Source organism: Pelecanus crispus, chromosome 29 (genome assembly GCF_030463565.1).
Source record: "Pelecanus crispus isolate bPelCri1 chromosome 29, bPelCri1.pri, whole genome shotgun sequence".
In the NCBI taxonomy this organism is placed as follows: domain Eukaryota; kingdom Metazoa; phylum Chordata; class Aves; order Pelecaniformes; family Pelecanidae; genus Pelecanus; species Pelecanus crispus.
Genome location: NC_134671.1, coordinates 19,980 through 33,643, shown reverse-complemented (window position 1 = coordinate 33,643; position 13,664 = coordinate 19,980). Strand labels below are relative to the sequence as shown.

General features: G+C 65.3%; 1 protein-coding gene across 1 annotated transcript; it reads right to left on the bottom strand.

The window, feature by feature from the left end:
* Positions 1-2,864: 2,864 nt before the first annotated feature.
* ABCF1 (ATP binding cassette subfamily F member 1) lies at positions 2,865-13,101 on the bottom strand. The gene is given in 32 exon segments (XM_075725356.1): positions 2,865-3,031; positions 3,116-3,188; positions 3,304-3,368; positions 4,144-4,201; positions 4,203-4,313; positions 4,920-4,952; positions 5,291-5,361; positions 5,481-5,555; positions 5,649-5,682; positions 5,684-5,758; positions 5,761-5,823; positions 6,245-6,357; positions 6,455-6,579; positions 7,346-7,429; positions 7,518-7,600; positions 7,602-7,667; positions 7,743-7,780; positions 7,783-7,881; positions 7,998-8,028; positions 8,030-8,084; positions 8,177-8,277; positions 10,258-10,383; positions 10,507-10,593; positions 10,677-10,751; positions 10,837-10,905; positions 11,000-11,068; positions 11,172-11,273; positions 11,511-11,545; positions 11,695-11,827; positions 12,025-12,108; positions 12,179-12,225; positions 13,035-13,101. Coding segments are annotated over 32 exon segments (2,514 nt in total).
* Between the last annotated feature and the right edge of the window lie 563 nt (positions 13,102-13,664).

Sequence of the window (13,664 nt, the reverse complement as noted above, 5' to 3'; positions counted from 1 at the left end):
GGGGCAACCCCCCCACTGGCAGGGGGTGAAGGCCCCCCCCCCCAGAGCCAGAAACTGCCCCAGGATGGGGTGATTGCCCCCCCCAGAGCAAAAAATTGCCTTAGGCTGGGGTAATTGCCCCCCCAGAGTGCAAAATTGCCCCAGGCCGGGGTAATTGCCCCTCCCCAGAGCGAAAAATTGCCTCAGGCTGGCTGTAATTGCCCCCCCAGAGCAAAAAATTGCCTCAGTCCAGGGTAATTACCCCCCCGAGCGAAAAATTGCCTCAGTCCAGGGTAATTACCCCCCCCCAGAGCGAAAAACTTCCTTGGGCTGGGGTAATTACCCGCCCCAGTGAAAAAAAAAGCCCCTTGCAGGGGTAATTGCCCCCCCAGGGTGAAAAATTGCTTCAGGCCAAGGGTAATTACCCCCTTAGAGCGAAAAATTGCCTTAGGCTGGGGGTAATTGCCCCCCCCTAGAGCGAAAAATTGCCCCAGGCCAGGGTTAATTGCCCCCCCAGAGCGAAAAATTGCTTCAGGCTGGGGGTCATTGCCCCCCCAGAGTGAAAAATTGCCTCAGTCCAGGGTAATTACCCCCCCCCCAGGGTGAAAAAGTTCCTCAGGCTGGGGTAATTACCCGCCCCGGGTGAAAAAAATGCCCCTTGCAGGGGTAATTACCCCCCCAGAGTGAAAAATTGCTTCAGGGTGGGGTAATTGCGCCCCGCCCTGAGCAAAAAAATTGCCTCAGTCCAGGGTAATTACCCCCCCCCAGGGAGAGAAACTTCCTCAGGCTGGGTAATTACCCGCCCCAGGTGAAAAAAATGCCCCTTGCAGGGGTAATTGCCCCCCCCCAGGGTGAAAAATTGTCTCAGGCCAAGGGTAATTACCCCCTTAGGCAATTTTTTATTGCCTCAGGCCAGGGTAATTGCCCCCCCAGAGCGAAAAATTGCCTCAGTCCAGGGTAATTACCCCCCCCAGGGTGAAAAAGTTCCTCAGGCTGGGGGTAATTACCCGCCCCGGGTGAAAAATTGCCTTAGGCCAGGGGTAATTACCCCCCCCAGGGTGAAAAATTGCCTTAGGCCAGGGGTAATTACCCCCCCCAGGGTGAAAAATTGCCCTAGGCCAGGGGTAATTACCCCCCCCAGGGTGAAAAATTGCCTTAGGCCAGGGGTAATTACCCCCCCCCCGGGTGAAAAATTGCCTCAGTCCAGGGTAATTACCCCCCCCAGGGTGAGAAAGTTCCTCAGGCTGGGGGTAATTACCCGCCCCGGGTCAAAATCTGCCTCTCGCAGGGGTATTTACCCCCCCAGAGCAAAAAAATGGCCTCATGCTGCGGTAATTGCCCCCCCAGGGGTGAAAAACTGCCTCTTGCAGGGGTATTTCCCCCCGTAGAGCGAAAAATTGCTTCTTGCAGGGGTAATTACCCCCCCCCCAAGTGTGAAAATTGCCTCAGGCCAGGCGTAATTGCCCGCCTAGAGCGAAAAACTGCCTCAGGCCGGGGTAATTACCCCCCCCAGTGTGAAAAATTGCCTCTGCTGGGGGTAATTACCCCCCCCAGGGTGAAAAATTGCCTCTTGCAGGGGTATTTACCCCTCTTAGAGCGAAAAACTGCCTCAGGCTGGGGCAATTACCCCCCCAGGGTGAAAAATTGCCTCTTGCAGGGGTATTTACCCCCCCAGAGCGAAAACCGGCCTCAGGCTGGGGGTAATTACCCCCCCCAGGGCCCCAATTGCTCCCTCCGGGGGCCACCCCTCCCCCCCCAGCCTCTTAACTTGGGGGGCCCCCCAAGTCCTCCCCACCCCCCCCTTCTCCCCCTCCCCCCCCCGCCTTGCGCCCGGGGCCGTTGCACCCCTCTTGCACACACACGTGCGACAACGCCGCCCGCCCGGGGCTGCGCCGCCGGGGTGGGGGGGATTTTTTTTTTGGGGGGGGGGTGGGGGTTGGGTGGGGGGAGGAGCTGCGCCGGACGCTGTTTTCTGTGAAAACTTGGCCGGGGGAGGGGCCCGCGCCCGCCCCTCCCCCTTTTGTATATTTTGTACATTAATAATAAACTGGTGTTAAAAAAAAAAAAAACTAACAATGGCGCAGCTGCTGGGTGTTGTGGTTATGCGCTCACTCTGGAACCTACTGCTGGCGTTTGCGCTGGAACCCACTGGTGGGGTTCACCCTGGAACCTACTGGTGGGGGTTCACCCTGGAACCTACTGTGGGGTTCACCCTGGAACCTACTGGTGGGGTTCACTCTGGAACCTACTGGTGGGGTTCACCCTGGAACCTACTGGTGGGGTTCACCCTGGAACCTACTGGTGGGGTTCACTCTGGAACCTACTGCTGGCGTTCGCGCTGGAACCTACTGGTGGGGTTCACCCTGGAACCTACTGGTGGGGTTCACTCTGGAACCTACTGCTGGCGTTCGCGCTGGAACCTACTGGTGGGGTTCACCCTGGAACCTACTGATGGTGGGTTGCAGTGCAACCTACTGGTAGTGTTCACCCTGGAACCCACTGATGGCATTCACACTGGAACCCACTGGCGGGGTTCACTCTGGAACCTACTGGCGGGGTTCACCCTGGAAACCCACTGGCAGGGTTCACTCTGGAACCTACTGGTGGGGTTCACCCTGGAACCCACTGTAGTGTTCACCCTGGAACCTACTGGTGGTGTTCACACTGGAACTCACTGGTGGTGTTCATCCTGGAACCTACTGATGGTGTTTGCAGTGCAACCTACTGGTAGAGTTCACACTGGAACCTACTGGCAGCGTTCACCCTGGCCCCTACTGCCGACGGCCCGCAATGAAGGCGCTGCGCAGCCATGGGTGCACCATTCCTCTTTTATTACCGGGGGGGGGGGGGGGAGGGGGCGCAGCCGGTGTCCCCCCGCCGCCCCCTCACTCGCGGGGGCGGTTGATGACGACCTCCCCCAGCGCCTCCAGCACCTCCCGCTTGTAGTCGTCGAAGTCGCCGTCGATCTGGCTCAGGCCCCGCTCCTCCACCACCCACAGCTGGCAGCCCGTCTCCGTGATCAGCCGGGCGTCGTGGCTCACCACAATGACGGCTGCCGTGATGTCACGGTGAGGTGGCGATGACATCACGCCCCCCCGCCCCACCCCCCCGCCAAAGCTTTTTCCCGCCTCCTCACCTCCCCGGTACTCGTTGATGGCGTCGGCCAAGGCGTCGATGGATTCGATGTCCAGGTTGTTGGTGGGCTCGTCCTGGCGGGGGGAGGGGCGCATGAGGGACCCCGGCGCCCCCGGCCCTCCCCCCCGCGCAGCGGGGGACGCAGGGGTGCGGGGGTCCCGGTCCCGCCCCCGGCCCCGCCCGCGTCACCAGGATGAGGACGTCGGGCTCGCGGCACGCCAGCTCCGCAAACACCACCCGGGCCTTCTGCCCGCCTGCGGCGAGGGGCGGGGCTAGGCCTGCGCGGCCACGCCCCTGCCCTGCCCCCCCATAGGCTCGCAGCCCTGCCAATAACACCCAGCCCCCCCCCCCCCGTGCAGCCTCTGGCCCCACCCACGCTGCCAGGCCACGCCCCCCACAGTGGCCCACCCCCTTGGCCTCCCCCAATGAGAAGCCTGTGTGGTGCAGGCCCCGCCCCCTTCCCTAAACCCCGCCCCCCATGCGCTGACTCCACCCCCTTCCCTGCAGCAGAAAACCCCTCCATTCCCTATTAAAAGGCAGCAGGCCCCGCCCTCCCGGGTGCTGGCCACGCCCCCACCCACCCCGGCACCACCCACCGCCGAGAAACCCCGCCCCCAAGCCGCGAGGCCCCGCCCTCGCAGCCATTTCCCCCGCTGAGCTGCACTGCACAACCCCCGCCCCTCCAGTGCTGGCCACGCCCCCGATGCTGACCACGCCCCTCCAGTGCTGGCCACGCCCCCCGGGTGCTGCCTATGCCCCTCCCCGGCACTGGCCACGCCCCCCAGATGCTGGCCACACCCCCTAGGTGCCGGCTACGCCCCTCCCCGGGCACTGACCACGCCCCTCCAGCCCAGACCACACCCCCTGGGTGCTGGCCACGCCCCTCCAGCACTGGCCACGCCCCCGGGTGCTGCCTATGCCCCTCCCCGGCACTGACCACGCCCCCTCCGATGCTGGCCACACCCCCTGGGTGCCGGCTACCCCCCCCCGTGCTAGCCACGCCCCCCCGGCGCTGGCCACGCCCCCCACCGGAGAGCTTGGCGATCTGCAGCGTGTGGGCGTGGCTCTCCAGCCCGAAGCGGCCCAGGGCACTTGCGGGCGTCCTGGTGGGGGAGGTTGAAGCTGCGCTGCAGGTACTCGGCCGCCGTCTCCTCCAGCCGCAGCTGCTCGGCCGCTTGCTGGTTGAAGAAGCCCACTTTCTGCGGGGGGGGATGGGTGGGGTTTAGGCCACGCCCAGTGGCCACGCCCAGCAGCCATGCCCATGGGATATCCCCCCCCCCCACCCTGTGGAATGGCCTGGTACAGGGCTGATGCACCCCCACCACCACCTAAGCCACACCTCCTGGTGGGAGGCCACGCCCCCCAGCAGGCCACACCCCTTCCCAGAGACTCCGCCCCCACCCTGAGCACCCCCCCATCAAGCTGCCCCGCCTCTGTGGCTTGAGGCCCTGCCCCCTTCAGAGGCTCCGCCCCCGCTTTCAAGTTCTGACCTGTCAGAGACCACACCCCCTTCAGAGGCCACGCCCTCTCCCGAGGCCCCGCCCCCACAGAGGACCTGCCCCAGCCTAAAGCCCCGCCCCCAGAAGGCCCCACCCAGCCTAAAGCCCTGCCCTCATAGAGGCCCCACCCTCCCAGAGACCCCATCCCCAGCCTAAAGCCCCACCTCACTGAGGCCCCACCCCCAGAGGCCCCGCCCCCAGCCTAAAGCCCCGCCCTCATAGAGGCCCCACCCCAATGCCCTGCCCCTCCCCGAGGCCACACCCCCTTCTGACCCCACCCCCTCCGAGGCCCCGCCCCTCCCTCACCAGCCGGTGGTTCCTGCGCATCTGCCCCCGCGTCTGCAAGAAAACCGTGGTTGGGGGGGGGGGGGGTACCCCAAATCTCACCCCCCCCCCGAGCCCAGGGGGGTCCCCCAAACCTCCACACCCCCCCAACCCCTGGGAAACACCCCACCCCTCCCCCCCCCCCGCACCCAAAATCCCGGGGGACGCCCCAACCCCCTCCCAGCGGGGGGGTTACTGTAGGGGCTCCCCCGCCCTGAGAGCTCCCCAAAATGCAGAGCAGCCCCCCCCAAATCGCTCCACACGCCCCCACACCCGCACGCACCCCATTTTGGGGGTGCAGCCCCACATTTCTGGGGGTGCAGCCCCATATTTTTGGGGGGGGGTGTCCCTACCGGCGTCAGCCGCCCGGTGAGCAGCTGCAGCAGCGTGCTCTTCCCCACGCCGTTGGGGCCCACGATGCAAACTGGGGGGCAGAGAGAAAAAAGGGGGGGCCCCCCCAGTCACTTTTGTTATTGTTGGGTTTCCCGGAGGGTCCCCCCGGTATCGTAGGGTCCCGCTGCCGGTGTTTACGTAGGGTCTCACCCCGCGACTCCATGTCGATGCCGAAATCCAGGTTACGGAAAAGCAGCTCCTGCCCCTCGTAGCCAAAGTCAACGCCTGCGGGTGGGGAGGGGGTGAGCGGGAGCGGCCCCAGCCCCCCACTGACCCCCCCAAAATGTCCCCCAGCCCCCCCAAACATCCCCCCGGTACCGTGGAGGCCGAGGATGGGGGGACTGAGGGGGGGGCGGGTTGGGGAAGGTGAAGCGGACGGTGTATTCCCGGGGTCGCTTCAGCAGCTCGGGGCGCCTCGGCCGCTTCCTCCCGCCGCCGTCCGCCGCCGGCATTTCTGCTGCTTCCGCGTCAGCGCTTCCTTCGTCTGCTTCTCCTGAGGTGGAGGGGAAAAGGGATCTGCTCCAGGATCCGCTGAGCCCGTCACCGGATCCCTTCGAGAGAGATGGGCCGTGTGGTGGGATCCGACGCCGGGGAATCCCGCGGGGTAACAGCCCCGCTACCCCCACTCCATGGGCACCCGGGGCGGGAGGGTGGATCCCACATCCAGATCCCTCTGGATCCTGCTTCCAGATGCCTCTGGATCCCTGCAGTGGATCCCGGCGGCAGGGGAGCCAGCCCACATAGACGGAAGGGAGCGCAGGAGGGATGGGGGTCCCCAGGACAGGGATTTGGGGGCGGGGGACCCAAACGCGGGGGAACAGGCGGCGATCCCGGGGCTGGGGGTGGATCCCAAGGGAGCGGATCCCAAGGGAGCGGATCCCAGGCCCCCCCCGGAGGCATCTCCCCTCGCTCACCGCCTGCTTGGTGGATTTGCCGCCGGCTTTGAGGTCGCGGAGTTTTTTCTCCTGCTTCTCGAACTGCTTGAGCAGCTCCTTCTGCTTCTGCTGGTACATCTTCTTGAACGTCACTGCGGGGGCACAATGGGGGGCATCGGGGGGGGCCGAGGGGGGCAGTGACCCCCCCTAATTGCCCCAGCCCCCCTTATTTGCCCCCCCTCCACGCACTGTAGTTGCCCCGGTAGTAGAAGAGGCGCTGGGAGTCGAGGTGGATGATGTCGGTGCAGACGTCGTCCAGAAAACCTTGGTCGTGGGACACCACCAGCAGCGTCTTCTTCCAGGTCTGCAGGTAACTGCGGGGGGACGGGGACGTTGAGGGGAGACCCCCAGCTTTGGGGGACAACCCCTGGCTTTGGGGACAATCCCCGGCTTTGGGACAACCCCCCCCAAAAGATGGGGAATCCCATCCTGGGGACGCAGCTGGCAGGGACACCGCGCTCTGGGGACAAATTCCTGCTGTGGGGACGGCTCAGATCGTGGAGGATGAACCCCCCCCCCTAACTTGGGGACACCCCCCCACTTGGGGACACCCCAGACTGTGCAGAACATCCCCCTCGGGGGTCACCCCACCTTGGGGACACCTCACCTTGGGGTCACCCCACTTCAGACACCTCACCTTGGGGGTCACCCCACCTTGGGGACACCTCACCTTGGGGTCACCCCACCTTGGGGACACCCCACCTCAGACACCTCACCTTGGGGGTCACCCCACCTCGGGGGTCACCCCACCCTGGAGACACCTCACCTTGGGGTCACCCCACCTTGGGGACACCTCACCTTGGGGGTCACCCCACCCTGGGGACACCCTCACCTTGGGGTCACCCCACCTTGGGGGGTCACCCCACCTTGGGGACACCTCACCTTGGGGGTCACCCCACCCTGGGGACACCTCACCCTGGGGACACCTCACCCTGGGGGTCACCCCCACCTTCCTCCAGCCCCCCATCCCCAAATCCCCCCTCCATGAACCTTGGGGACACCCCACTTCAGTGACACGCCCGCTCAGGGTCCCCCCCCACCCCCATCCCCTTGTCCCTTGTTGTCCCTTTTCGTCCCCACTTGTTGAGCCAGATGACGGCGTTGAGGTCGAGGTGGTTGGTGGGTTCATCCAGCATCAGCAACGTCGGCTCCATAAACAACGCCCTGAGGGGACACAGGGGACACCGGTGTCACCGGGGCGGTCCCCACCCGCGTTTTGTCACCCCCTCAACGTCCCCTCCCCGCCACTTACCGGGCCAGCGACACCCTCATCCGCCACCCGCCGGAAAATTTCCTCGTAGCTCTGTTCTGCATTTCGGGATTAAAACCGAGACCCGGCCAGGATACGCCGCGCCTTGGCCTCGGCGGCGGCCGCCCCGATGACCCGCAGCTCCTCGTACACCTACGAAGAGGGCGCGGGTGTAAGTTTGGGGGGGGTCCTCAGGGGGTTCCCCGATATCCCCAAGGATCCCCGGACCTTTTCCAGGCGCTCGGCGGCCGTGTCGTCGCCTCCTCCAGCATCGCCTGCAACCGCTTCTCCTCCTCCAGCAGCCGGAGCCGTTTGGTGTCGGCGCGCAGCACGGCCTGCACCGCCGGCGTTTCGTCCGCCACCACCTCTGGGGGACAGCGAAAGTGGGTTTTTTTTTTTTTTGGAGGGGGTTTTGGGGGGGTCCCAGGTATCTGGGGGGGGACCCAGGTATCCAGGGGAGCCCCCCGAGACCCCCGGGCGCACCTTGTTCGCAAAGCAAGACGTCGATGTTGGGTTGGGATGCTCAGCGCCCGGTTGGCGATGTGCTTCAGCAGCGTCGTCTTCCCCTTCCTGCCGGCAAACGAGAGGTTAAACGCCGCTGGCGGGGGTAACGACCCCCCCACCCCCTTCGCCCCCTCCCCACAAGGGTGGGGGGCACCCACCCGTTGGGTCCCACCAGGCCGTAGCGGCGCCCGGCCACGATGTAGAGGTCGGCGTTGACGTAGAGCTCCTTCCCGTGGGCCGAGATGCTGAACTTCTCCAGCTGCCAGGAGGAAAGCGGGGGTCAGGGATCCCCCCCAAAGTATCGGGGTGGCCCCTGACCCCCCCCCAGGGCTCCCCCAAACCCCCCCCCCGCTTCCCCCAGTCCAGCGCCAGGGCCCGGTTCCTCATCTTCCTCGGGAAACGGCGCCATCCGGCTCCCTCCCGCCATTTCCCGGTCTGACGGCGCGGGTCCATCCCACCCCCTTCCCAGTATAACGCAGTGCCCCAGTCCCTCATTTTTCCAGTACAGCCCAGTTCCCCCCCTTGCCAGTATAATGTGTTCCCCCAGTTTCTCCTTTCCCAGTATAACCACAGAGCCCAGATCCCCCTTTCCAGTACAATGGCAGAACCCAGTTCCCCGCCTTTCCCAGTACAGTTGCGTGACCCAAATCTCCCTTTCCCAGTACAATGTCATCGCCTTGCTTCCTTCTTTTCCCAGTATAACAATATAATCTTTTCCCAGTTTAACAGCAACCTAGCTGTCCCTTTTTCCCACTATAATACTGGAGCCCGTTCCCCCCCTTTGCCCAGTACAATGGTGTTGCCCACTTTCTCCTTTCCCAGTATAACCACAGACCCCAGATCCCACTATCCAGTACAATGGTAGAACCCAGTTCACCCCCTTTCCCAGTACAGTGGTGTGACCCCGAACCCCCCTTCCCCAGTACAATAGTCTTACCCTGCTCCCCTCTTTTCCCAGTACAATGGTACAGCCCAGTTACCCCCTTTCCCAGTTTAACAGTGACCCAATTCCCCCTTTTCCCCGTATAATAATGACCCCGTCCCCCCCTTTTCCCCAATATAATGGTGTAGCCCACTTCCCCCCTCACCCAGTACAATGGTACGGCCCGCCCCCCCCCCATTTCCCAGTACAATGGTTCAGCCCACTGGGGGATAGAAGATACCACCTCTGTGCTACGGGGGGGGGGCACAGGGGAGGTACCACCTCAGTGGGATGGGGGGGAGGTACCACCTGAATGGACTCTGGGGAGGGGTTGGGGGTGATGTGGGGGGTTTGGGGGGGTCCCAGGAGGTTTGGGGGGGGTCCCGGGGGATTTTGGGGGGGTACTAGGGGGTTTGCAGCGGTCCTAGGGGGTTTGGGGGGGTCCCAGGGGAGTTTTGTGGGGGTCCCAGGGGTTTTGCGGGGGTCCCAGGGGGGTTGGGGGTGTCCCAGGGGGGTTGGGGGGGGGGGGTCCCAGGGGGGTTGGGGGGGGGGTCCCAGGGGGGTTTTGTGGGGGTCCCAGGGGGTCTGTGAGGGTACCAGGGGTTTTGCGGTGGTTCCTGGGGGTTTGGGGGGGGTCCAGGAGGGTTTTGTGGGGGGTCCAGGGGGTTTGTGAGGGTCCCTGGGGGTTGGGGGCTCCCGGGGGGTTTTGGGGGGGGTCCCCGGGGGGTTTGTGAGGGTACCAGGGGTTTTGCAGGGGTCCTTGGGGGTTGGGGGGGGTCCCAGGGGGTTTGTGGGGGGCCCAGGGAGTTTGTGAGGGTACCAGGGGTTTGCGGGGGTCCCTGGGGGTTGGGGGCTCCCGGGGAGTTTTGGGGGGGGTCCCAGGGGGTTTGTGAGAGTACCAGGGTGTTTGCGGGGGTCCCATGGAGTTGGGGGGGTCCCAGGGGGGTTTGGGGGGACCCAGGTGGGTTCTGGGGGGTTCCAGGGGGTTTTGGGGGGGGTCCCAGGTGGGTTGTGGGGGTCTAGGGGGTTTGGGGGGGGGGGTCCCGGGGGGTTTGGGGGGGGGGGGGGTCCCAGCGATTTTGGGGGGGGTCCCAGGTGGGTTGCGGGGGGCCTAGGGGGTTGGGGGGGGGTCCCAGGGGGTTTTGGGGGAGATCCCAGGTAGGTTGGGGGGGGGGGGGGTCCCCAGGTAGGTTAGGGGGGGGAATCCCAGGTAGGTTGGGGGGGGCCTAGGGGGTTTGGGGGGGGGTCCCAGGGATTTTGGGGGGGGTCCCAGGTGGGTTGTGGGGGGCCTAGGGGGTTTGGGGGGGGGGGTGTCACCTTGATGTCAGAGGCATTCTCCAGCATGGCCTGCCGGGAGGAGAGCTCGGCTTGCGACACCGAGAAGTCGTTGTCGCCCGCCGCCGCCGCCGCCTTCATGGTGGCGACCTGCCGCTCGTACTCCATCTGGGGAGGGGGAGAAAGGGGCGGAGTCAGCGCCAAGCCACGCCCATTTGTGCTAAAACACGCCCCGTCACGCCAAGCCACGCCCCACACCAAGCCACACCCATTTAGGCCCCACCCCATCACCTGCTTCTTCATCTTCTTCTTCTCCTTTTTGCTGACGCGGGCGTCGGGCTCGGCCTTCCTCCCGGCCTCCTCCTCCTCCTCCTCGTCCTGCGCCAAAGGACGTGGCCCCCGCCGTCAGCCCCAGGGGTGCGGGGGGCCCTGCCCTCCCCCCATCGTCGCCGGGGACTCACGGGCTCGCTGCCCTTCTGGGGCTCTTCGGCCTCGTCTTCCTCCTCCTCGTCGGCGCACAGAGCCGCGAACTTGTTCTGGGGGTGGTGGGTGGGGGGGGGGGTCAGCCCCCCATCCCCCACCAAAAAGCACCCAGGCGCCCGGGTTTGTGTCCCCCCTCACCTTCCCGCCTTTGGGCCGCACATCCTCATCGGAGCCTTCAGCCTCGTCCTCCTCGCTGGCGGCTTTTCCCTGAGGGTGGGGGTGGAGAACGGCAGGGTGAGACCCTGAGATTTGGGGACCCCCACCCCAGGGTGCTCCCCTTGTTCCGAATCCGCCCCTTCACCTGCCGCTTGCCCTTGATCTTCTCGTTCTTCTGGCTCTTCTTCTTCTTCTTCTCACCCTCCTCTTCCTCCTGCCCAGAGGCGTCAGAGAGGGGGGACCCAGGCATCCAGGCCCCTCCCCTGACAAAGGACTCAGCTTTTGGGGTGCCCCCACCCCCCCCCGGGTACCCCCACCTTTTTGCTTTTCCCTTTGCCGGCCCGCGAGCCTTCGTCCTTCCTCTCCTCCTCCTCCTCCTCACTCTGCTCCTGGCTCAGCGCCGCGAAGACATTGCCACCCTGGGAGGGGGGACGCAGCCGAGGGGGGGGGACCCCCAAACTATTTCCTTCCCCCTCCCCCTCCAAATTTTTACCAATTTTACTCCCCCCCCATCCAAGTTTCATCTCCTTTCCCCCCATCTCCCCTCCCTGTTTTCCTGTTTCTCCCCGCTTCTGGGCTCCCCCCCTTCAACTTCCCCCACCCCCGCCATATTTTGGGGTCCCTCCCCCATTTTGAGGGCCCCGCCATGCGCTCACCTTCCTCCTCCTCCCCCCTTTCCTGGAGGCCGGTGCTGTGGGGGGGACACGGGGGGGGTTTAGTGAGGGATCGGAGAGCGGCCGCTCAGCCCCGGCCTAGAGCAGCCCCAGCCCGGCTCTTCCCGGCGGGAACGCTCCAGCCCAGGCGGGGGGCAACGAAGGACCCGTCCCGGCCATGACTCACCTTCCTCCTCCTCTTCCTCGCTGTCGGCGGCCGCCAGCTCCTGCAGGCGCCGGCTGAGCTCCACCTCCTCGGGCTCAGGCTCCGGCCCCGGCCGCCGCCGATCTTTCCGCCGGTCTCGCTTCCGCCGGGAAGCCTGGCAGAGCGCGGATACCTCATTAACCTCCTCCTTAATTACCCTGCTCATTACCGCTACGCCCCAGCGTGTGCCCCCCAGCCCCACCCCCTCTAGCCCCGCCCATCCAGCCCCTCCCTTCAGCCCCACCCTTCTTAGCCCCACCCCCTGTGGCTCAAAGCCCGCCGCCCCCCCTCATTAGTGCGGCCCTAACGAACCTGTTGGGGCGGCGCCTCCTTCTCCGGGGGGGTGGGGGCCTCAGCGGGAGCCGCTTTCTCCTCCTCCGCCAGCTCCTCGAAAAACTGGGGGCAAAGGGCAGAGGTCAGGGGTGACAGGGTTAGGTTGGAGGGGGGTCAGGGGTCGAGCGCTCACCGATTTCTTCCCTCGCCGGTCTTTCTTCCCCTTCTTCACCGGTTGCTCTGGGCGGGGCGGGGGATGTCAATCCCGGGGACGCAGGCGTCCCGACACGCCCTGCCCCACCCACCCCACGCTGCCCTGAGGGACCCAGGCGGCCGGGGCCGCCCCCACCCCCTCAACCCCCCCCATGGCCTACGGGACCCGGGGGGCCCAGGTGTCCCAGCCCTCCCCCTCCCACCCATCGGCTTTGCCACCCCGCCGAGGCACCGAGGACCCCCCAAAGGGTTACTTCCCTTCCTCAGAAGCTTCATTGCTCTCTAAAAAGGGTTAATTCCTCCCAAAAGCATTAGTACCCCCCCAGAATGGGCTAATTCGCCTTCTCAAAGGGTTAATTCCCCCCCAACAGGACGAGTTCTGATCCCCAAAAGGGTTAATTCCCCCCCCAAATGGGTTAATTGCCCCCAAATTGGGTTATTTACCCTCAAAATGGGTTAATTCCGCCCCCAAAAAGGGTTAATTCCCCCCAAAAGGGTTAATTCCGCCCCGCCAAAGGGTTAATTTCCCCCCAAAATGGGTTAATTCCCCCCAAAATGGGTCAATTCCGCCCCCCAAAGGGTTAATTTCCCCCCCAAATGGGTTAATTCCCCCACCAAGTAGGTCAGTTTCCCTTCTCAAAGGGTTAAGTCCCCCCAAAAAAGGTTTCATCCCCCCCAAAACCTTATTCCCCCCCCCCAAGGGATCCAGACGCCACCACCCCTGCAGGGGACCCAGGCAGCCGGGCCCCCCCCCCCCCCCATCCCCCCGGGCCTCAGCTCTGCCGCCTCGCCCCGCACCCCCCCCACCCCCGGGGGTCCCGGGGGTCCGGGCTCACCCTGCCCCTCGCCCTCCCCCCGCCATTCCTCCTGCTTGGCCGCCGCCGGGCGCGCTCCCTTCGGCATGGCCAGGCGCCGCGTACTGCGCCTGCGCGGCCACAGAGATCGGCCTAGAGCGCCGCCCCGCAGGGGCCCCACTTCCGGTCCGCCACGGCACCGGCCCGGGTCATCGCCGCTTCCGATTGGTTCGTTGCATCCCGGGTCCCGCCCACTGACCCGCTTAGCGGGTCGGGCTGGTCGCCCCGCCGCATACTCTGAGGTGATCTTCCCTTCTATTGGCTCGCGCGGGTTCGTCCCGCCCCCCTCTGCGGCGGTTCTTCCTCCCATTGGCTCGCGCGGGGTGGCCCCGCCGCGTGCTCTGAGGTGATCTTCCCTGCTATTGGCTCGCGCGGGTTCGTCCCGCCCCACCTCTGCGGGTAGTCTTCCTCACATTGGCTGGCGCGGGTTCGCCCCACCCCTCTCTGTGGTAACTTGTTCTCCCATTGGCTCCCTCCCCGTTCGGCCTTTCCCCACCAGGTGATCTTTCCTGCCATTGGCTCTCTCGCCCATCCGTCCCGCCCCCGCTGTGAAGCGATGTGCCCTCCCATTGGCTCCTGCCATACCCACCTCCCCCCCGCCTTCCCCCGCTC